The sequence below is a fragment of the Schistocerca cancellata genome, chromosome 11, assembly GCF_023864275.1.
Source record: "Schistocerca cancellata isolate TAMUIC-IGC-003103 chromosome 11, iqSchCanc2.1, whole genome shotgun sequence".
Lineage (NCBI taxonomy): Eukaryota > Metazoa > Arthropoda > Insecta > Orthoptera > Acrididae > Schistocerca > Schistocerca cancellata.
This window is the reverse complement of record NC_064636.1, coordinates 122,342,880-122,368,764: the sequence shown is the minus strand read 5'-3', so window position 1 is coordinate 122,368,764 and position 25,885 is coordinate 122,342,880. Positions and strand designations below refer to the sequence as shown.

The 25,885-nt window shown below is 39.5% G+C and overlaps 1 protein-coding gene across 1 annotated transcript in view; it reads right to left on the bottom strand.

The window, feature by feature from the left end:
- The window catches only part of LOC126108601 (uncharacterized), a 106,404-nt gene that overhangs the window by 9,522 nt on the left and 70,997 nt on the right, over positions 1 to 25,885 (bottom strand). Inside the window, exon 4 of the mRNA XM_049913902.1 lies at positions 863 to 934. Within this exon, the coding sequence (XP_049769859.1) occupies positions 863 to 934 (72 nt within the window). The remainder of the gene's footprint in view (positions 1 to 862; positions 935 to 25,885) is intronic.

Sequence of the window (25,885 nt, the reverse complement as noted above, 5' to 3'; positions counted from 1 at the left end):
ATAGTAAGTCTTTTGATTTAGGTTTTTCAGTACTCTACCTTAGATTCCCCAATATTAGGTATGTCTTATTCCTGTGAGAAGTTTATGAATCTAACCATCCACTTTCTCTTAGGCAAAGTGGACAAAATTAATACCACAACATTTTATTTTACTGGATTGAATTTTATGCTTTATACAAGCAGACCTTATCAAAGCTGTAGGTTGCGCCAAGAAGATAATTTATTTGAATCTGCTATGACAACTATGGTGAGGTAATACACGGATTTATCTGCATAGGTTCTAGAGTTTTTCTGTGACTGACAAATCTATAAGTAATTCAACACGTACGATTGAGGTAGCCGTACTGTAACTATTCTAAGATCAATGTAGCAAGGGTGATGTATCACATACAAATAGTATCACACTTCATACCTTTGGCACCTTTGAAAATTTTTGGTTCAAACTGACAAATATCAATGATTCACTGAAAAGATGAATCATGTGCAATGTATTCTTCTGCAATCCATGCATCATAAGTTACTGAAAGGAAGAATATTTTTCAAATGATCTGCAATCTCGTGGTTTAAACTTATACAAAATGTTTAACATCCAGAAGGGCCACTGAAAATATGGTTAAAAACATTGTTACAACTTCTGTTCAGATTCTATTCAGAACAATAATCAAATAACAGTTGCTAATCCACATCAAGTGGAATAGCACAACAGTAGTGTAAAATTATTAATTGCATTTATCTCAAGAAAACTCATAACCTGTGCCAGTAATGCATTCCTTACATTAAGCAATTACACAAATACATTTTTACCACCCTACATGCAATAAATCAGAGATGCAAATGCTTACAATATTATCAGTTTTACACACCTCCAAATTTAGTTCAGGATCCTCCTTGATAAAATCATTTGGATGAGAGATTACCAAGTTATCTTCAAGACACTGAAAGAAAGAAAAAACTCAGTTAAAAATGCTTATACCCTTCTGTACTTATGACATGGCTCTCAATACATCTTTTTTTATAAATATGATACACGTTTTCAGAGATTTGTATCATGTATACACAAAAAATTTTAAAAAATATATTTTAATGAGCAGCTATTCTGCAAACATGCATCTCCATAATTTCACACTGTGCCATACTGCACTAATTTTACACATAATCAGTCATTACATAGCATACTTCACGGTGCTTACTGAGCCCTATCCTTCCTTTGGTAGTTTGCCCGTAGCAAGAAGAAGAGAGAGTGTGCTTACTCCCTGCGCATTAACATAGTAGGATTCGAAAGGCAGCGAGCCCGAGAACTACAATGAAATGAATACTCCTAGCTCCATACAGGCATTGATACAAGTCAATGGAGACAGCTGAAAATATGTGCCCCGATCAGGACTTGAACCTAGGATCTCCTGCATACATGGCAGATGCTCTATCCATCTGTGCCACCAAGGACACAGATGATAGTGTGACTGCAGGGACTTATCTCTGGCATGCCTACCACGAGACCCACATTCCCAACCTAATGTCCCACACTATATTCATAGTGCCCCTACCGACTATACTCATTTCTCGGCTTTTTGCCAATTCCCGTAAGAGTTTGGGCACTGTTTGTGCATCCACATAGAAGACATGTCTGAAAGAACAGGTACCATCTTCATATACCCAAGAACTACGAGTAGCACTGTCACCTGAGACTCAACCTGACATGTAATTGGGTGGCATTTGTTGCTTCTGTTTGTTTACAGACTTGTGAGTGAATGGTTAACAGTTGAAGGCTGTGATTATAAAGAGGTGTTGAGAGTTATAGTTACTTATATTTATAGAAGAAAACGAACAAAACATGTCCACGTTTTTCGATCCAGTGAACCGATGTGGCTGAAGAGCACCTAAAGGTAAATATTTTGTAGTTCTCCAATAATTTTCAAAATGGTTGACAGCAATTCCTCGGAAAGACAATCTGACAGTTGTTTTGTGTGCGAACAACAAATGTTTATCGTCAGTAAATAAGTTGAAATTGTAAGACAAGGGCTGTCTTTTAAAACCAGAGCAGCTCAGTGGTTCCTCGTGTATTTCCCAGTTTACTGATATATCTGTCGAAAATATTAAACAAAAGAGAATCGTCCATCAAGCACTCGCTAAAGGGAAGCTGTGGAAGGAAGACAGTAAACATGCTGCAGTTCAATGTCTGCCAGAGCTTCTTCTGCTAAAGGAAAATGTAGATTGCAAATCAATACTGAACGGAGTAGTAATCACATGAAAACAATGTTGATGTGCCAGGAACCGGATATTGTCCAATTACGAGATAAATTAAGGACAGCAAATGCCAAAATCAATCTCTTCCAGAACCAAGTCTCAGATGAACACCATAAGATGGCTCAGTCGAATGTTCTACATCATTGTAGACTCAGTGAAAACAGAAAATCATATTTGCCACTATGTTAAAGAAATGCCAACTTAAAAACAGCAAGAGAATGCACAATGTGATGTGACAATGAATTTACTCTGGAAACCATGCCCTTGAAAATTAGAAGCTCAAAGGATATAGACATGGTTTGAGGCACGCATTGTTGCAACAACGTTCTGAAACATCTCCAAAAGTAAATAATCTCAATTGCTCATGTGAAATTAACCAAGAGGCTGTAGCACAATTAAGAATTACTTTCGGAAACGGCAAAATGAAAACAAAGACATGCTGATTTTTGATGACATAAAGCACAAGAAAAGCTACATTTCAGTAACACTTTGCTGAAAGTTTGTTTCGTCAATTTATGGATATATACTTCAGACAATTGTAGTAATAACTTTGCCTATCAATGCTCTGGTGTTCCTATCTGTTACTCTGATGCATAATCGTATTCACCCTATTTTAGTGTACTCGAGTCACAATGCCACTCTCATGATGTCTAGCATATATTGATTCAAGTAATTATCCAGCTAGAGCAAGCCAGAATGACACTTGTTGCATTCACTTCTTATGGCGCAGTACACAACAGAATAAAGAGGTCCAGCAGTGTCTAGGAATTACTGGCATAAAAACTAAACTTCCTTGCTCAATATCAAACGCAGTTGACAAGACTGGAAGAATGTGGGCATTTTCGTACACTATTCGTGTCAAATTGAATAAAAAGTGGTTGATGTGATAAAAGTGATGTACTTTTTAACGATGGAATCATCAACGACAATTATCGACCAGCTAGTTCACCAGAATCAACAGGATCATTCATTAGATAGATAAATAACTTAGTGGACACTTTTATTCTCTTGGTGAAACTTTGCACAAAACGCTCAGGCTCACAAAAAGTTCATGAAATGGGGAGGCATTCTAGCCAATACAGTAAAAGCTTTTGTTCTGAAAGAACACACTGGAGCTAAGAGTAACCACTAATAGTACCATCGAAATACCTAAATACTTATGGAAAAATAGGTTGCATTTCTCTCCCAACAGCAGCATCATTTCGGTATCTCTATGTCTCGGAGTTGAAAATCGTCACCCATCAGTAGGACTACTTCTGCTTGTACAAGTTTCAATGTGCTTGCCAGTACATTTCTGTAGAACTTTCATTGTCTCTTGCATAAACTAAACATAAATGTGAATTTTCGTTGACGTTGTATGTAAGACAAACACAGATGTTAGCTGGATATTTGCAACAAAAGCACTAATACGGGTTTTTGGAGTGGGGCGGGGGAGCGGGGGCGGGCTGGGGGAGTGGCGGCGGGGAGGGGGAGTGGGGGCGGGGAGGGGGAGTGGGGGCGGGGAGGGGGAGTGGGGGCGGGGAGGGGGAGTGGGGGTGGGGAGGTGGAGTGGGGGCGGGGAGGGGGAGTGGGGGCAGGGAGGGGGAGTGGGGGCGGGGAGGGGGAGTGGGGGCGGGGAGGGGGAGTGGGGGCGGGGAGGGGGAGTGGGGGCGGGGAGGGGGAGTGGGGGCGGGGAGGGGGAGTGGGGGCGGAGGAGGAGGGGAAGTGTAAAGGTGTATCATCTCTTTTCCACATGTGTTAACACTTCATTAATAATGGTAATAAAAGTAACATATGGACGAACATATGGACAAACCACTATAACGAAGTACTTGCTTAATAAACTGAAAATAACTCCACTGTACAAACATGAGCTCAGTGAAGTTATTTTGTCTACTCACACAAGAGAACTAGACAATAAATGCTGGGGAGGTGTAGTCTGTGTAAATTGAAAAGCAAGCAGCACTCATGGTGATGGAATTTCCACTTCCCACAAGAAGGCTACAACTTCCATACAGGACGACAGAATCAATTTCACCTCTGACAGCATAGAACAGTCTGGAAAGATTTTCAGAGACTGTGTGTGTTTCTTGTGTTAATGTCATTAGTAACTGATATCAGCTTTTCATTAAGTCTTGACGCTTTCTGTGGGAAATAAATGGCCTCCAGGCATGTATGCAGACTGTGGTACTGCACTCTTCATAGGCACATTGTGGACAGCTGTAACAACTTTGTGAGACATCCTTTGGTGGCTTCTTGTGACGTAGTGGGGTAGATGGAATGGGGAATCACCACCTTTATCTTCAGTTTGCAGACCTGTGAAGGAAGGAAGAGCATGAACATAATCTGGCTATCTATCTGTCCTTTGCTTCTACTCCCAATACCTTGCCATCATCTTGTTGTGCTCCGAGAACAATTTATCCTGTAATATGGCTGTACTACGCTTACATGTGGTACACAAATTTGTTTTTACACCCTCCATTTAAAGATAATTAATTTCATATAGTTGAAGCAATATTGTTAATAGTCTTGTTTTTCTATTCCCTGAAATGTGGAAGCTATTAGTCATAGATGCATAAAGAACATTTTTAGCAAATTTCATGTAGTTTGATTCTGTATGGGGAAACATTTTCAGTCGAAACTCAAATTTTCAGTTACTGAAAATAAATCGTAAAACGTGACCTTTAAATATCACTGCCCCATCCCAAGACACACACCCTACCACTCAGGATTTTTAGCATATTGATCAGGACACTCCATATTGGCACTGTGCAAAAATTAGTGGCTACACGATTTATTCCCCTAATGGAACTTCTTTGGGCTTCACAGACAGTGCTATGAAAAGAGAGAGTTCAGTAGTCATTAGACAAATGAGCACAGCATGCCTTAGTGTATCACCATAATTTACAGAATTCCGTACTGTTTTCACAATTTCTCGCTCTGTCAAGACACCTGTTCAGTCCATGTATTGCATCCTCTATACTTTTTAGAGTTTTCTGTAAAATATTGTCATTACTGACAATCTAAAGCTTACAGCCCTTGGATATGAGTGAGTCCATGATTTGAAGGTATTTGTTGTAACATTATCACTAGTTTTATAGCGTTACACTCACATAATACACTCCTGGAAATTGAAATAAGAACACCGTGAATTCATTGTCCCAGGAAGGGGAAACTTTATTGACACATTCCTGGGGTCAGATACATCACATGATCACACTGACAGAACCACAGGCACATAGACACAGGCAACAGAGCATGCACAATGTCGGCACTAGTACAGTGTATATCCACCTTTCGCAGCAATGCAGGCTGCTATTCTCCCATGGAGACGATCGTAGAGATGCTGGATGTAGTCCTGTGGAACGGCTTGCCATGCCATTTCCACCTGGCGCCTCAGTTGGACCAGCGTTCGTGCTGGACGTGCAGACCGCGTGAGACGACGCTTCATCCAGTCCCAAACATGCTCAATGGGGGACAGATCCGGACATCTTGCTGGCCAGGGTAGTTGACTTACACCTTCTAGAGCACGTTGGGTGGCACGGGATACATGCGGACGTGCATTGTCCTGTGAAACAGCAAGTTCTCTTGCCGTTCTAGGAATGGTAGAACGATGGGTTCGATGACGGTTTGGATGTACCGTGCACTATTCAGTGTCCCCTCGACGATCACCAGTGGTGTACGGCCAGTGTAGGAGATCGCTCCCCACACCATGATGCCGGGTGTCCCTGTGTGCCTCGGTCGTATGCAGTCCTGATTGTGGCGCTCACCTGCACGGCGCCAAACACGCATACGACCATCATTGGCACCAAGGCAGAAGCGACTCTCATCGCTGAAGACGACACGTCTCCATTCGTCCCTCCATTCACGCCTGTCGCGACACCACTGGAGGCGGGCTGCACGATGTTGGGGCGTGAGCGGAAGACGGCCTAACGGTGTGCGGGACCGTAGCCCAGCTTCATGGAGACGGTTGCGAATGGTCCTCGCCGATACCCCAGGAGCAACAGTGTCCCTAATTTGCTGGGAAGTGGCGGTGCGGTCCCCTACGGCACTGCGTAGGATCCTACGGTCTTGGCGTGCATCCGTGCGTCGCTGCGGTCCGGTCCCAGGTCGACGGGCACGTGCACCTTCCGCCGACCACTGGCGACAACATCGATGTACTGTGGAGACCTCACGCCCCACGTGTTGAGCAATTCGGCGGTACGTCCACCCGGCCTCCCGCATGCCCACTATACGCCCTCGCTCAAAGTCCGTCAACTGCACATACGGTTCACGTCCACGCTGTCGCGGCATGCTACCAGTGTTAAAGACTGCGATGGAGCTCCGTATGCCACGGCAAACTGGCTGACACTGACGGCGGCGGTGCACAAATGCTGCGCAGCTAGCGCCATTCGACGGCCAACACCGCAGTTCCTGGTGTGTCCGCTGTGCCGTGTGTGTGATCATTGCTTGTACAGCCCTCTCGCAGTTTCCGGAGCAAGTATGGTGGGTCTGACACACCGGTGTCAATGTGTTCTTTTTTCCATTTCCAGGAGTGTATTTATATTGCCTTCTTTCATTTTTTCTTTTCCAACTTTTATATGGGGCTGATCTGCAATTCCCATGAGAATGGACCATCTTTATTACAGAAAATAGTGATGCAGATGTTGGTTTCCATTCATTATACCAATCATGATAATGCATTCATGAGGTGCAAACAATTACGAAGAAAGTATTTGATTGATCTGCAACCACTGCCCAGTGACTGAAGTTTCTCACTTCCAGGAGATCACTTGCGATTTTTGTCAGAACTGAAAAATTATTCCAATATTAAATATGTCTTATGACATTCCTAACACATCCCATTGTTCTTCCTCTCATTAATGTGTTGTTAAAAATTGTTTTCAAATAACCAAGTGTTTCTCCCTCTCACACATTAATTAAAGGTCTCACTGTGTTAAAAATAATGCGCCATTTGTTATAAAATAACTTTTGTGGGTGTTTTCATCCAAATCCAAGGAAAAATTAAATCAATTAAGAAATCATTTTGTTCAGAAAATGAAAGCCACACAACATTCCTGTGCATATAAAACAAATCGGAATTTTCCTATCTCATAAGGTATCAAATACAGATTTAATTAATTATTTTATAAAAGCCAGGAATTCGAAATTGTTGCTTGCAAGTCCTTTGTAATGCTGTTTATATTCTGTCACCCCATACCAGAAAAAGCTGCATGATTGGTCAGTCACATCTGGATAAGAATTCAAAGTTGTGCAGAGATTGTCAACGTGCTGTAAATGTTCAGAAAAATATTTGTGTTTGTGTGTGTGGGGGGGGGGGGGGGGGAGATTCCTAAGTGACCAAACTGCTGAGGTCAATGGTCTGTTCAGAAATTTAAAACTGCACTTATGTAGCACACTTTGATTCGCTGGTAAAATACTGTGTAAATGCAACCAGTACACAAAGGAGACTGCTTATAAAACATTTATACAATCAATACTACAAGCCTGCTCAGGTGTGTGGCACCTGCACCACATATGATTATCACAGAATACTCAACATATACAAAGATGAGCAGCACAATGTTCACAAGTTTGTTTGACCCATGTGGCAGTGTCATGCAACTGCTAAGAAATGAGACACACAGATGCTTGAAGATAGATGCCAACTATCCTATAAAAGCCCATTTATAGAGATTTAAGAACCAGCTGTAAGTGATGAATCTAGAAATATACTACATCCTATTACCTATCACTTCCCCAGGGAGTGTAAGGACAAGACTTGACTAATTACAGCATCCACAGAGTCATTTTGACAGCAATTATCCTGCACTCAGTACGCGAATGGAATTGAAGAAGCCCTACTTACTGGTATAGTAGGATGTATTGGCTGCCATAGAACTCTCAGCAGATTCTGGAAAATGGATTTTTATGAGGACATGGATGTAGATGCCCTTCACTCTTTTTCCATTTTCCCTTCCATTCAACTATAATAATACAACATCAACAGCTGTGTTAGAATCTACACATAGAGTATACTGAAAGGATGTTTGTTTTACTTGCAATCAGTAGACTGCACTGCTCGCCCACCACCCCTGCAACACCTCTAGACTCAACCTATGCTAGTCCATGTCCTCTACCCATATCCCCTAGCCTTGCTCTCACTTCAGCAAAAAACACACACACACACACACACACACACACACACACACACACACACACACACACAAAGTTCCTGTTCCTTCAGAGTAGTGGCATGTGTAGAACTGCTTCGCCAGTAGTCAGTAACAGTTAGGAGATACAGATAAAAGTCTAATTCTACCCCTTGAGACTCCTTTTGTGTGTATGGATGGCCAGAGACTAATCTCCCAGTGCTGAGATTATCTAGGCACATCAGTTAACAATTCCCTTTGTGTATACCCTGCTTCCTCTTATTTTATCATTTCTCCCGAAGTAGTTTGGTGTCAAAACATACTTTGGCATTCAGAGGAAAAGAGTTGGTGATTGAAATTTTGAGGAAAGAATTCAATACAAAGACAAACACCTTTCTTCGGTTTGCCACTTCATCTCATAACGTACACATTACACTTTCCCCCCATTTTGCAGGAATACAAAACAAGCTTTCCTCCCTTGAACTTTCTCAGTCCCTTCCATAGTCCTAGCTACGAAGGATCCCATACTGTGCAGCAATACTCCAGGAGAAAGCAGGCAAGCATGGTGTAGGTACTCTACTAGATTTGTTGCGCTTTCTAAGGGGGAATGCCAACAAAACACTTCAGTTCAAATTCCCCACAACATTTTTTTATGTGAAGTTAGGGTTTTTGTAATTTTAGCCCCTGGGTGTTTTGTTGAATCTACAATCATTAAATCTGTATGATTTATCACGTAAACCAAAATTTAGTGGAATTCTACAGTTCTGGTGTGGGGGACCTCTCACTTTCTATTGTTCAGTGTCAACTACCGCTTTCCACAAACTTCATGGCAACAATCAGCACAGAGCTGTTAACTGACAATTGAATTTAAGTCAAGTGATTACAGACTCCTTGTCAGGCCTTTTTTATTCAAAATATGATGGTATACACCACTACCATTAATTTATATATTGAGGAAACAACATAGGATAGAAACAAAGCATATTATGATCAAAGATTCATACAGAAATCAATAATTTTATTTATTAACAAGTATGAAGAATTGGCATTACATTGGTTGGAAGAAATAGGTTTTCAGTGGAAATATAATGATAAAAATAATAAATGTCTATTTACAGTATTACCTAAAAATGAGACTTTTGTCAATATATGAGCTTTAATGAATTGGAAATGTCAATGTACATAAAAGGAAGAAAATAAAGCAATATTTTGATATGGGAATGAAGAACGTGCCAAGACAGCTATACAACCATACATAGTGGTGGGACAGGAACCAATCAAAGTTAAGCATCTTTTTTTTTGGAAAAAGTGTAGCAATGTAATGTAATTAGTGATAATGCCAATCAATAATGTTAGTTTAAGCAGTGAGGAAATAACACAAGATATAAGCAAATCATTTTGTGATCCACAAGGATTGTTAGAGAAATCTACGATGGCATTTAATACAAAGTATGAAGCATGTTTACTATGTACATTTGAAACGACAGGTATCGGTGGGCACTTCAGGGTAAAAATAATGAACTGGTACTTACAGTATTATATAAATCAGAGAGGTCTGTCTACGTTAACGTCTTAATTCTGCAAACCACTGATGTGCATGGCAGAGGTAACATCCCACTGGCATTTCCCCATTCTATTCGCATATGGAGCGCAGAAAGAACGACTGTTTAAATGTGTTCATGAAAGCTGTAATAAATCTAATTTTGACAAGACACATATGGGAGCTATACATATGAGACTTCAGCACCAAGTGGTTTTAATTAATGAGCAGCTACTTGCACACGTTCAATGTGGAATTTGATCATCATATCAAAGCAAAACTTGGTAGCTGCATTAATGGGGAATTGGATTACACTGGAAAAAATCAGTTCCAACTTTGGACACCCCAGTGCAAAATTTGACACTGTACACTGTTTGTCTGACACTATGGCATACATGCTGTCATTTGACAAGCCATAACATGAGTGAACAGTTTGGCTATCAAGTGAGACTGTGGGCTGTTAGTGAAAGTTTTCTGTGAAGAGCAGGAATTACAGTGCCGCACTGACACAGTAAGTTCTGAGGAGAGGACCAATGTCCTTAAATGGTTTAAAGGATATGATAATGAAATTATAAAACGTAAGTGAGCTTGGTGCAGCATCTGGAAGAGGGAGGCATCCTATCTGGATGGAGTAGTTGATTGCTATAACTGACCATGTGGCACATGTCCCAGACAGGGCTAGCATTAGTGTTGTGTCATGAGAACTGTTCATTCCACAGTGTGGTGTGAAGTACCTGTACTGACACTTTTCTTGATCCCTGTGTCATACAGGCTTTTTTTTTGTTTTTGCTTTGCTTTGATTGGGTCAGTTTGGCTGGACCACCAGAGCACTCATTTGATGTGCTGCTGCAGACAAGGTGAGTACATCATTTGTTTGCAAATTATATTTACAAGCCTCAAACATGAGCGATTTATTTTCAGTTATCTGCGTGGATGCAGTTTACTTCCTAATTTACTGCATGTCTGAATACTTACCAGGCATAGTCTAGTATCGTAATAACTGGGTAGTGTACAGTTTTTCCATCTGTGGTATGAATAGGGACTGACTGCTCTGTCCAGATTTGAGCCTAGTTGGTGACTCCTAGCAAACAGCTCCAGGTGGTGTTGGCTTTGGTCAAACAGCTTGAGGCTGTTGCCAATGGGCATCACTAAGGAAGACTAGATATCTACTATGTCCCACACATACACTCAATTGGTCCACTACTGTGGCTCTCCTCTGAACTGCCTGCACTGGAGGTGACCCATCACCTACAGTTGAGTGGTAAGTAGCTCCAGCAAAAGAATTTCTGAGGGGCTGATCAGAGTGCCACCCCAGATAGCATGACAAACAAGTTCTAGGTCCTGTTTGTGGCTGACAAAATCCCTGAGCCAGATGAAGGCACTCTTTTCCAGCCACAAGGTCTGGGCATTCACAGAGAGTGGGTTTACTGGTAGTTGGGAGTTCCAACATTAGGGGATATGGCTGCAGAGGATGGGAAGGAATCCATTGCGCACTGTGCACATGGGTGCATCCAGATATCATTAAGAACAAAGGGTGCTGCCAAGTGCAGGTAGTGGCTCATGTTGGAACTAAAAAGATGTGTTGCATTGGATTGGAAGAGATTCTCTATGGTTTTGAGTGGCTAGCTGAAGTAGTAAAGACCAAAATGAAGGCAGAGATCGCCATCTGTAGCATCGTATACATAACTGACTGTGGTCCTTGGGTACAGAAACAAGTGGATGGCTTGAATCAGGGGTCCAGATGGTTCTGCATCCATGTAGGCTGAAGATTCCTTGACTTGCACCATAGGGTGGTGGGTTTCTGGGTTCTGCTTAATAGGTCAGAGGTCCACTATACGCAGGAAGTGGCTACACAGGTAGTGGGACCTGTGTGAAGGGAACTGGGCAGTATTTTTAGGTTCCTGTGGAAGGAACATGTTCTTGCAAACTGCTAGTGACAAAGTTCAGATAACCAGCATATGGAACAGACTGTAGAACGATATATTGCCACCAACATATATCTCAGAAGGTATATATGGAGCCATACAGCCAGTCAATTCTCCATCATTCCAGTTGCAAGTGGGACAATGATAATTGGTGGCATAAGGTATCCTCCATCATGCACTATTTGTTGGCTGAAGAAATATATATCTAGTTGTAGATAAATGTGAAGACTTGGGGGCTGTACCAAATAGTGACTAAAAGCATCATATATTGGCTACCAGGATTGAAGCTAGGTTGGCTTGTAACCCTCTCAAAACTAACTCAAGGGGTCTGTCCCTCAGATTACTCAAAAGGAAATCACTTTTGACATGAGTTGGCATCGACTTGCTCAGAAGTCACCACACGTGGCGCAACCAGTTAGGTTTCTGTTAATAACTTGCCTAACAAGATGATTTTACGTAGTTGGCAAGAGGGGATATCTTCATTGCTTGAAGAGCAGCAACTTTATACTTTCAAAAGAAAAGAATATTAATGAAGAAAATTAATTTTCCTACATCACTTATTTTGTTGAGTTGTACTTAAGGTTAGTAAATAAATTAGTGAAATCAAAGTGAAGTAGAAATTAGAAAATAAATGAAAAACTTTGTTTAGTTTAGAGAGTAACATGCTGGCAAACAGCGGGCAGAGCAGAAGAGACAATGACCGTGAAGTCAGCAAGTTCAGAAGCCATCGCCCTCCCCACATAAACGGACGCTGTCAATTCAGCCGTCAGGGCATCGCCCAACCGGCTCACGTGTTTCTCAGTTGTCATATGTGAGCAAAGGCCCTCGCCTACATTCCAAGAGCCAATGACTGACGTTAAGAAGATTCTTAGAGAAGCTTTTCAACGTGACGGAAGAGGCAATGACCGTGAAGTCGTTCACCTCCAGTGAACTGAAGTGAAGTGAATAAATACGTGAGACGCAGTGGACCCGACAAAGAGAGCAGCAGTAGTTTTTAGTCAGTTTCGGTGCTGAAGACCGTCATGCAAGAAGAGACTACATCGTATACAGACGCACCAAGTCCACCGATGCAATAGAATAGCAAGCAGCAGCCTCGGCGCCAGAAGACAGGAGTTAAAAGGTATTTGAGGTCTGATTTTTACGTACCCGGGTGACTCGTGAGGACGCGGAGACAGCCTCACATCAGCAGTCACCTGTGAGCTGGGATGAAGATCTGACAGCCGAAGACTGGCAAGCGGGAGTCCGGTTTTCGAGTCTGGGACACTGGCCTTCCCCCGCCGCGCCGCTCCGCTGGCCGACGCACAACATACGCGGCCGCTTAGAGAAGAGAAACACTGGGACGCCACATCCAAGGTATCACCGTATGATGCATGACTTCGTTCTCAATAATTAAACGGGCCACCTCGCGCTGCGCGTCTCTAGCCAACTGGGCGAGACGGCGACACGAGATACACACCGCCACGCGTAATCAGACGCCGCCGCTGCCACAGTAGAAGGCTTCACAAACGACACAGCTGCCGCTCTCCAAGAACATCCAGTAAGCAAACAGTTGTACAAAACTTTCAATACAAGTTATCTTTTGTAAAATTGCTGATTCATTCTACCACATACCTGAGACAAGGAAGAACCCACCCTGCCTACATATTGTTAAGAGAGAAAAATTTATTTATTTAGTATTTTCACCCTGACATAATGCTTTAGAATCAAAGGCTCTTTGCAGTAATGCTAATCCTAACAGTTCACTAGCATCAAAAGAGAAAACCCAGTTACATTTAGTGCCGGAACTATTACAATTTATATTTATGACAATGTTCCCCAGTAAACATACAATCTCCAGTGGCTCACTACTCCCATCAATGTGAATGTTTTTTCATGTCTGCCAGCCATGGGAAGATGGTGGTTGGTGCAGACTGGCCTGCATAAACACACAGGTGTATCATTTGGCACACAACCTGCTGTGGCATGTGGTACACCCCTGTGGCCATTCTGTTTCCCCTCACTGTTATCTTTCAACTATATGAATACACAGTGTAATAATTTTCTAAAACATGGCTGTTTTTATAACCAGATTCTGTTTCCTACTTAAATCAGATTTTCACGTAAGACTCCATTATTCTGCAAATTGTACGTTATAATCTTGTTATCAGTATCACTGCAAAAATCTCATCTTATTCCATAACTATGGCATTGGAAATGAGTAACTTGCTCCAGTATTACATTATTTATAACAATTGTTGATCTGAGATGATTTTCCCTTGACTACCTTAACACTTAATTTATTAATGGAGATTTTCATGTGACATTCAGAAGCCAACAACTCAAGATGATAGATATCTTTCCAAAGATTCTCTTTCTTTTCTTGAATTATTATTGAATCATATGGATATAAGCAGGAACATACATCCAGAAATGAAGAAGTTATGAATGAACTGCAAGTTGATTCAATGCACAAGAAATAGAAACAGATTGTGGGAACATGTAGATAGAATGCCTGAAAACAACTCCCAAAACTAATACTTCATTACAAACCACAAGGTACAAGAAAGAGGTAAAGACGACAGAAGGGACTGCTAGAACATGTTCACCAGCAGAGGTGAAATCACCTAACACATGATGGGAGAAGAACGAAAGGAAGAATCATGTAATCCATTTTACACAATCAACATACTTTCTCTTTATAAAAATCTTCTCGACACTATTAATGTTCTGGGCACTGACGTGTATATACATCACATGACTAAGTAACTTTTCCCTGTCCATCTTCTGTATGGTTTTCATAGTTTTATGTTCATTTTCGTCACTACTAACAAACTACACCTGAGGACATGAATGAGTATATGAAATATTTACGTTATTTGCAGTACTGCTGTTTGTATTATTTGTAGTGTCACACCCTTAACTTGTGTTGTTAGGCCTCATTTTTATTTTTCCCAAGTTAGATCTGAAAATGATCTGCTGGTCAGATCAAAACATCTCAATAATTTTGAAAATGGTGATCCAGGTGGTGTTTCCCATTCATTATACCAACGGAGTTAATTCTTTCCTGACACATGATGGCAATTACAAAGTGTAACCAGTCCATGTACAGGCATTTCCACATGACTTGCCATGCCAGTTGCCAGTGACTGCAGTTCCTGACTTCCAGGAGATCATGTGGGTTTCTGTAATGACTAACAAATGTTCAATACTGAACATTTATGATTACATTTTAAATGCACATCCATTTACTGTTCTTCCTGTGCTTAACATGTCAATAAAAATTCTTTTTGCGTAGATTTTTGCCTATATTTTTTATGAATGGTCTAATTTATAAGCATATTAAAGATTCCATTTGTTACAAAATAACAAATATTTTACATTAATCTTGATGGGACATGTCGTTTTCATCCGGTGCTCAGCAGCTGAATAATAAATTTACCTCTAATTACTGATCCAGAATACTGTGCCTTCAGTATGGTGTGGTTGATTGGTTTAAATCTTGAAATAAACGTAAGCCTACAAACTGTTTAAGATGTAATTCACTCATTTTTCTGTCTGCCACTCTAGGAGTAAGCACATAATTTAGCCCACATGCAAGGAAAAATGGTAGTACTTACAAGCTCATTTTCGTCAGAACATTAAATCTGCACTTGTTGTAGGATAAAACATTTTCTTATCCCAGAGCAACACAAGGCTGTTCCCATTTAGTTCTCGTGTTTATATTATGCTGTGTTAAGGCAGAAAAAAAAACACCACCAGAGAAAAATCAGTGTGGCACAGTTTAATCATTCAACCATAAAGCTAGGAATTTCTTTTTAATTTTATCGATTTTTGCAGCTTCAAACGTGATTTAACTCAATACACTCGAGGTATGTATCTAATACGCATTTAGTCACAATTTATTGCCTTTTATTCAATACACGATGCATTTCGGACCCTGTGGGTCTATCTTCAGGTGTATGTCGTCTTAATCCATGGTTTATTTGTCCTCTTGAAAGAGACTGAATGCATATTCCTGTCATGAAAAGTTTTGATGTTACGTTCCGGATTTTGTAGGCCACATACGGAAAAATGTGCAAAATAGTGGAGAAGATGGATAGTGCAAACTCACCAACTAATCCACGAAAAGCGTTTTTAACGCTTTAGTAACCGCATAAGTTTTCTTCTCCATCGTTTTCAAGCATATCATTTCATTCAAGAGGCAGATCCGCAAACAATGTTTGTAAACACTTCCCAGATGTTTTTCTACATGGTATGGACCAAGATGCATGTATCATAGAGCTATAGATATAATTATTAAACAATTGACATATGCAGGAACAAACTGACATACGCAGCAAGTAACTTTAGAACAGATATTTAAAATTACAAAAGAAGCTGTTGCATGCGATATCTGGTTGTTCATTTAAGACCAAATCTGGTTTTTTTATTTGTTGTTCCGACAGATCTAGGGTCTTACTATTGGCTTTATTATGTCATACTACCAAATTGTTTTCTAGATTGTTGATGACATGGTTCGTTTCCAACATATTTGTGCAATGACTGATTCTTCACATTGGTTGAGCCTGAAAGCGTTTAGATCTTCTTGAAATCGGGTTTTGAAGTTCCTGCTTGTTTTCCTTACATAGTAGACAGAACAACTGGGGCGTGATACCTTGTACATTCTACTGTTTGTTTGCATATTTCATTTTATGTTATGGATGAGTAAGTTTCCTAATTTATTATTAGTTGAAAATGAAACTTGTATTTGTTTCTTTGAAAAGGTTAGCAATTTTTTGTGAGATGGTAAACAGGTATGGGATACCAGCGAATATTCTCTCCTCTTTCATAGTGTTGACATTCATTGTCTTGGTTTTGTGTATTTATCTGTTTAAATTGTCAATGGTTTTGGTTGTGTAGCCATTACTGATGGCAATGATCTTTATTGTAACTATCTCATTCCTAATTATGTTTCCTTCTAGGTCAAGGTAATGTACTCTGTATAGCATGGATCTAAATGTGGTGCGTTTCTGTGTGGTGGGATGAAATGATGACTTGTCCAGTGTTGTGTGTGTGTGTGTGTGTGTGTGTGTGTGTGTGTGTGTGTGTGTGTGTGCGTATGCTAAATTTATGTTTTTGTTGATGGTTGGTGATTTTAAGAATCAGGAAATTTATGCATTTGTTGTCCTCATGTTCTATTGTGAATTTCACGTTTATGTGGAAAGAATTGAATACTGCTAGTAGTTCCTCAACCTCATTTTCTGTTGCATGATATAGAAGCAAGGAATCATCAACTTATCTCCAGTAAAATCTTATTTTACTTTTGAATCTATAGTTTCCATTAAAGAACTTACTTTTCAGATGATTGAGAATTATATCTGCAGGAGCACTTGATAGGCTACTGCCTATGGCAAGACCCTAATTCTGTTGGTGAACTTTCCCATTGAATGTAAAGAAATTGTGAGACAATATTAGCTGTAAGATGTCCTCGACTTCTGATATTTCTACAATTTACAATTTTTTACGTGTTATTAAGTTTTCAAAAATTATGTCTATTGCTTCTTCAGTTGGTACTTTTGTAAATAGGTTAGTTACATCAAAAGAGGCAAAAATAGCGACTGTAGGAATATTTATGTCTAATTTTAGTTGCTAATCCCTTTGTGTTCTTAAATGAGAATGATTCATCAAATGTATAGTACTGCTTCAGAATTTTGTTCAGTAATTGGGAGACTCTTAAGCAGGTGTATTCCCAGAATTAACAATAGGCCTCAATGGAACTTAAGGTTTGCAGGTCTTAGGTTGAGCTATCAGTCTTGGAGCTGTGAGATTCATTAAAAGGCATGTTTTTGATTCTTTTTCTGTGAAGAGGAAATTGCATTTATCAATCATTTTTCTGATTTTGTTTTGGAATTTTAGAGTCAGATCTTGCTTGAGCTCTGTTATGTTATTTTCAAAAATGAAACTTAGTGTTTTAGTGAGTTATTCATCTTTGTTCATCATTACTACAGAATTGCTTTTGTCAGCTTTCAGAAACGTGGCATTGGTGTTATTGAGTTTCATGTTCATGCTGTTTAATAACTTTCTCTCCAGATAAAGTGTTTTGGGGGTTTCATTATGGTTAGTTATGCTTTCCTGAATAACTTTATGTTGTGTGCTAGGACAGTCTGTTCAGTGTTATTAAGATCAGCTAAATCAGCTGCTTTTTAGTGTGTATAATGATGTGCTTTAGGTTAGTAGTACTTAATCTGGGTTCTACGTTGTGCTTTAGCCCTCCCTTGAGTAGATGTTCTTTTTCACTGAAGATGATACCAGTTTGGTTAAAGACTCTTTCATAAAAGTGTTTTGTTGGATGGTTGGTTGTCCTGCTGCTGATGCAGTTTTAGCTGCATGGCTTCTAATTTCGTTTGGTGCCTGTGTGTGATTTCAGTTCTCATTTTATTTACAGTTCTTTCTACATACTCCTCAGCAGCTCTTAGTTCTAATGGGTGTTGTGTATTAGCTAATTGTAAATACATGTTATACCAGCACTCAGCAATACCTTCTTTCTTCATATACTGAGATTGTACTGGTGACTTCATCCACATTATCTCACATTTCTTTCTGGCAATAGGATGCATCAGGCTTGTTTTTGGTCTTCAGTTTGACGTAACTGGCACGAAAATCACACGCTAGACATTCGTCGGTGAACTTAACCCTAGCACTGGTTTGTGTTTCCTGTATGAGTATACCGCTTTTAGTGCCTGGCTGGGTAAATTCAATTTAATTTTATCCATATTCAGCAGCTTCAAACGTGACTGTACTCAACACACTCGAGATATGAATTAAAAAACGCATTTAGTCACAATTTATCATGTTTTATACAGTACATTATGCATATCAGCCCTGAGGGTCCATGTTCTGGTGTAATTCATCTTAATACATGATTTACTTGTTCTCTTGGATGAGATGAAATGCATATTCCTGTCACAAAAAGGTTTGATGTTAGGATACGAATTTTGTAAGCCAGACGTGGAAAATATGTGCGAAATAGTGGAAAAGACAGATGTAACAGATTCATTCTTAACTAGTATTAAAGTAGGAAACTTACTCATCCATAACATAAAATCAAATACGCAAACATACAAAAACAGATGAGTGTACAAAGTATCATGAGCCAGTTGTCCTGCCTACTATGTATGGAAAACAAGCAGAAACTTCAAATCCCGTTTTCACGAAGATGTAAATTCTTTCAGGCTCGCCACTTTGAAAAATCAGTCATTGCACAACACATGTTGGAAAAGAAACATGTCAACAACAACATACAAAACAATTTGGTAGTACTGCATAATGTAGCCAATGGCAAGACCCTAAATCTGTTCGAACAACTGGAGATAAACCTCCACAAAATCAAGAAATCAGAGTTGATGTTAAATGAACAAAAGTATTTCACAAGCCACAGTTACTTTTGTAATTTTGAAGATCTATTCTAAAGTTATCTCCTGCACATGTCAATTGTTTAATAATTATATCTTTAGCACTATGAAAATGCACCTTTGATCTCACCATGTACAAAACATCTGTGAAGTGTTCACAAACATGTGTTTGTGGAGGTGCCTCTTCTATTAAATGGTATGCTTGAAAACGATAGAGCAGAAACCAAATGCTGTTACCAAAGGGTGAAAAACGCTTTTCTTGGATTATTTGGATAAGTCTACACTATTCATCTTTTCCACTATTTCACACATTTTCCCACGTGTGGCACACGAAATTCGGAACCTAACATCAAACCTTTTCAGTACAGGAATATACAGTTAATCTCATTCAAGAGGACAAATAAAGCATACCACGTTTGAAGCTGCAAAATATGGTTAAAATTAACTTGACCAGCCAGGCACTGAAAGCAGTATACTCATACAGCAATTACAAAATAAAGTTCGTGAAAGCCAGTGCTAGTATTAAGTTCATCAAAGAACGTCTAGCGTGTGACTTTCGTCCTAATTATATCAAAGCGAACAGCAAACAAGTCTGCTTCAGCCCAGATTGCCAAGAGGAAATGTGAGATAATGTAGATGAAGTCTCAAGTAAAATCTCAGTACAAAACGAAAGAAGATATTGTTATATGCTGTTGCAACACGTATTTACAATTAGCTAATATACTACACCCATTAGAACTAGGAGCTGCTGAGGAGTATGTAGAAAGAACTGTAAATAAAATGCGAACTGAAATCACACACAGACATCAAAAGAAATTAGAAGCCATGTAGCTAAAACTGAATCAGCAGCAGGACACCCAACCATCCAACAAAACAGTTTCATAAAGAGTTGTGAACCAAACTGGTATCTCCTCCATGTAAAAGAACAAAGTCTACTTAAGGAAGGGCTAAAGCACAACTTAGAACCCAGATTAAGTACTAATAACCTAAAAAATCTCATTGTATACACTAAAAAACCAAATGATTTAGCTGATCTTAATAAAACTGAACAGACTGTCCTACCACACAACATAATGTTATTCAGGAAAGCATGATTAACCATAACGAAATTCACAAAACAGTTTATCAGGAGAGAAAGCTATTAAACAGCATGAACACGAAACCATATAACGGCAATGCCATGATTCTGAAAGCTGAGAAAAGCAATTCTGTAGTAATTATGAACAAAGATGAATACATCACTAAAACCCAAAGTTTATTTTCTGAAAATAACATAACAGAGCTCAAGCAAGATCCAACTAAAATTTCAAAACAAAATCAGAAAAATGGTTAATAAATTCAATCTCTTCTTCACCGAAAAAGCAGAAAAAACTTTCATTTTAATGAATCCCACAGCCCAAAGACAGAGCTCAACATAAGACCCATAAATCCCAAGTTCCACCGAGGTCTACTGTTAATTCTAGGAATACACCTGCTTTCAGTGTCTCCCAATTACTGAACAAAAGTCTGAAGCAGTACTATACCTTTGATAAAACATAGTTATTTAAGAATGCAAACGCCTCTTTTGATGTAACTAACCTATTTACGAAAGTACCAACTGAAGAAACAATAGACAATTTTTGAAAACTTAATAACACACAAAAAATTGTCAATTGTAGAAATATCAGAAGTCAAGGACACATTGCAGTTAATATTGTCTTACAATTACTGAACAATCAATGGGAAAGTTCACCAACAGGATTAGGGTCTTGCCATGGACACTAGCCTATCAAGTGCTCTTGCAGACGTAATTCTCAATCATCTGGAAAGGAAGTTCTTTAATGGAAACAATAGAATCGAAAGTAAAGTAAGATATTACTGGAGATAAGTTGATGATACCTTGCTTCTATTTCATGGAACAAAAAATGAGGTTGAGGAACTACTAGCAGTATTCAATTCTTTCCACATAAACGTGAAATTCACAATAGAACATGAGGACAACAAATGCACAAATTTACTGTATCTTAAAATCACCAACCATAAACAAAAACCTAAGTTCAGCATACACAGAAAACACACACACAGATGTAACACTAGAAAACTCATCATGTCATCCCACCACACAGAAACATGCTGCATTTAGACCCATGCTACACTGAGTACACTCTCTTGATCTAAAAGGGAACATTCTCAAGAATGAGATAGTTACAATAAAGAGCATTGCCATAAGCAATGACTACACAGACGAAACAATTAACAATGCAGACAGACAAACAAAAGCAAGACAATGAATGTCAACACTATGAAAGAAGAGAAAATATCACCAGTATCCCATACCTGGGCCCAATCTCACAAGAAATAGCTAACCTTTAAAAAAAATGTTTCATTCTCAATTAATAATAAATTACTTAACTTACACATCCATAACATTAATTCAAATATACAAACATACGACAACAGTAGAGTGCATGAAGTATCATGCCCTAGTTGTCCTGCCAACTTTGTACAGAAAACAAGCACAAACTTCAAAACCTGTTTTCAAGAACATGTAAATGCTTTCAGGCTTAACCAATTTGAAGAATCAGTCATTGCACAAATATGTTGGAAACGAACCATGTCACTAACAATCTAGAAAACAATTTGATAGTATTACATAATGAAGCCAATAGTAAGACCCTAAATCTGCCAGAACTGGAGATACACCTCCACAAAATCAAAAAACCAGAATCAATGTTAAATGAAAAGACTTCGCAAGCCACAGCTATTTCTATAATTTTAAATATTTGTTCCGAAGTTATTTTCTGTATGTGTCAATTGTTTAGTAATTAAATCTTTAGCACTATCAAAAATGCATCTTTAACCAAACCATGTACAAAAACGTCTGAAGTGTTGACAAACATGTGTTTGTCAAGGTGTCTTGAATGAAATTATTTGCTTGAAAACAATGGAGGATACAACTTATGCCGTTACTAAAACGTTAAAAACGCTTTTCTTGGATTATTTGATAAGCGTACTCTGTTCATCTTTACCACTATTTCGCACATATTTTCAACATCTGACTTACGAATTTGGAACCTAAGATCAAACCTTTTTGTGACAGGATTATGCATTTCCCCTCATTCAATAGAACCAATAAAGCATGTATTAAGACGAAATACACCTGAAGATGGACCACAGGATCCGAAATGCAGCATGTACTCAATAAAACACGAGTGTAGGAATTTCTGATTTCTTTGTTGCTCGAGGGTTCTTATGTACTACAAATAGAGCAGAGTTTAGATTTTGTCAATCTATACAAGAAAAGTGCTGTGCAAGTAGTCACATCTTCATCAGATTTCGTAGTGCTAAGATCGGCAACTTGCAGTAAATGTTCAGAATATAACACTTTACACTTCACAAAAATGTAGGATCCCACTACTACAGTATCAATGAGTCACAGCTGGAAATGGTCCACTCAAACAATTATGTGGATGTAGCAACAATTAGGAATTTGAAATTCAACAATAACACAGGATTAGCTATAGGTAAAGCCAATAGCAGACATTAGTTCAGTGGCAGACTACATGGAAAACACTGAGCCTCAAAGGAAATCGCTTACTAACTCTTAAAACACATCCTAGTACAAATCTGAAGCATGCAGCACTTGTATGAAACAGGACTGACAGGAGATATTGAACATAAAATATGAAGAGCAGCTCAAATGGACACTGGTTAATTTGAGCCATGTGACAGCATTATGGACATGCTAACAACTAGTCCTTGACCAATGGTGCAGCAAGCAAGTAGCTTAAGTGCTTCTACATCTAAATCTACATCTACACGATACGTCTGCAATTCACGGAAGTGTTTGACAAAAGTTCATAGAACCACTTCCAGAATATTTCTCTACTCTTCTACTCTCAACAACAATGTGGGGTAAATACGAACACTATCTTTATGTGCAAGTGCTTTAGTCTCTTATCATACTTTGGAATTTGGAAGAGGAAGTTGGTGATTGAAATAATAGGAAGAGATCATGCTACAAATAAAAACTTTTGTTTTGATTGGCACCCTAGCTAACATATACTTTCCAGCTCCCAAACTTTGTGATGAAACAAAGCTTGCTGCCATTCCTTGAGCATTCCCATAATGAGGACACTGTAAGTAGTCCTCCACAAATGTTGCTCCTCCTAAATCTCTGCCAATGAAATATGATCTTTGGTTTGCCTTCTTCCCAACACTTTGCATATTATGGTTATAATGCATATAGTGCACACATATTTTGTCAAGCTGTAAGTCTTTAAATTTGGGCGAATTTCGTGCAGTCATAATTTGAGTTTTTTTTGTACTCATGTAAGGGACCACACTTTATTGTTTAGGTAATTTTCTATTTTTCCACCATCTACATCTATATGACTACTCTGCAATTCACATTTAATTGCTTGGCAGAGGGTTCATAGAACCACAATCATACTACCTCTCTACCATTCCACTCCCTAACAGCGCGCGGGAAAAAACGAACACCTAAACCTTTCTGTTCGAGCTGTGATTTCTCTTATATTATTTTGATGACCATTCATACCTATGTAGGTTGGGCTCAACAAAATATTTTCGCATTCGGAGGAGAAAGTTGGCGACTGAAATTTCGTAAATAGATCTCGCCGCGACGAGAAACGTCTTTGCTTTAATGACTTCCATCCCAACTCGCGTATCATATCTGCCACACTCTCTCCCCTATTACATGATAATACAAAACGAGCTGCCCTTTTTTGCACCCTTTCGATATCCTCCGTCAGTCCCACCTGGTAAGGGTCCCACACCGCGCAGCAATATTCTAACAGAGGACGAACGAGTGTAGTGTAAGCTGTCTCTTTAGTGGACTTGTTGCATCTTCTAAGTGTTCTGCCAATGAAACGCAACCTTTGGCTCGCCTTCCCCACAATATTGTCTATGTAGTCTTTCGAACTGAAGTTGTTCGTAATTTTAACACCCAGGTACTTAGTTGAATGGACAGCTTTGAGAATTGTACTATTTATCAAGTAATCAAATTCTAATGGATTTCTTTTGGAACTCACGTGGGTCACCTCACACTTTTCGTTATTTAGCGTCAACTGCCACCTGCCACACCATACAGCAATCTTTTCTAAATCGCTTTGCAACTGATACTGGTCTTCGGATAACCTTACTAGACGGTAAATTACAGCATCATCTGCGAAAACCCTGAGAGAACTGCTCAGATTGTCACCCAGGTCATTTCTATAGACCAGGAACAGCAGAGGTCCCAGGACGCTTCCCTAGGGAACACCTGATATCACTTCAGTTTTACTCGATGATTTGCCGTCTATTACTACGAACTGCAACCTTCCTGACAGAAAATCACGAATCCAGTCGCACAACTGAGACGATACCCCATAGGCCCGCAGCTCGATTAGGAGTCGCTTCTGAGGAACAGTATCAAAAGCTTTCCGGAAATCTAGAAATACGGAATCAACTTGAGTTCCCCTATCGATAGCGGCCATTACTTCGTGCGAATAAAGAGCAAGCTGCGTTGCACAAGAACGATGTTTTCTGAAACCATGCTGACTACGTATCAATAGATCCTTCCCTTCGAGGCGATTCATAATGTTTGAATACAGTATGTGCTCCAAAACTCTACTGCAAACTGACGTCAATGATATAGATCTGTAGTTCGATGGATTACTCCTACTACCCTTCTTAAACACTGGTGCGACCTGCGCAATTTTCCAATCTGTAGGTACAGATCTATCGGTGAGCGAGAGGTTGTATATGATTGCTAAGTAGGGAGCTATTGTATCAGCGTAATCTGAAAGGAACCTAATCGGTATCCAATCTGGACCTGAAGACTTGCCCGTATCAAGCAATTTGAGTTGTTTCGCAACCCCTAAGGTATCTACTTCTAAGAAACTCATGCTAGCAGCTATTCGTGTTTCAAATTCTGGAATATTCCATTCGTCTTCCCTGGTGACGGAATTTCGGAAAACTGCGTTCAATAACTCCGCTTTAGCGGCACAGTCGTCGGTAACAGTACCATCGCCACTGCACAGCGAAGGTATTGACTGCGTCTTGCCGCTTGTTTACTTTACATACGACCAGAAGTTCTTCGGATTTTCTACCAAATTTCGATACAATGTTTCGTTATGGAACCTATGAAAGGCATCTCGCATTGAAGTCCGTGCCAAATTTAGCGCGTCTGTAAATTTTAGCCAATCTTCGGGATTTCGCGTTCTTCTGAACTTCGCATACTTTTTCCGTTTCCTCTGCAACAGCATTCGGACCTGTTTTGTGTACCATGGGGGATCAGTTCCATCTCTTACCAATTTATGAGGTATGAATCTCTTAATTGCTGTTGCTACTATATCTTTGAATTTGAGCCACATCTCGTCTACATTTGCATAGTCAGATCGGAAGGAATGGAGATTGCCTCTTAGGAAGGCTTCTAGTGACACTTTATCCGCTTTCTTAAATAAAATTATTTTGCGTTTGTTTCTGGTGGATTTGGAAGAAACGGTATTGAGCCTAGCTACAACGACCTTGTGATCACTAATCCCTGTATTAGTCAAGATGCTCTCTATCAGCTCTGGTTTGTTTGTGGCTAAGAGATCAAGTGTGTTTTCGCAACCATTTACAATTCGCGTGGATTCGTGGACTAACTGCTCGAAATAATTTTCGGAGAAAGCATTTAGGACAATCTCGGAAGATGTTTTCTGCCTACCACTGG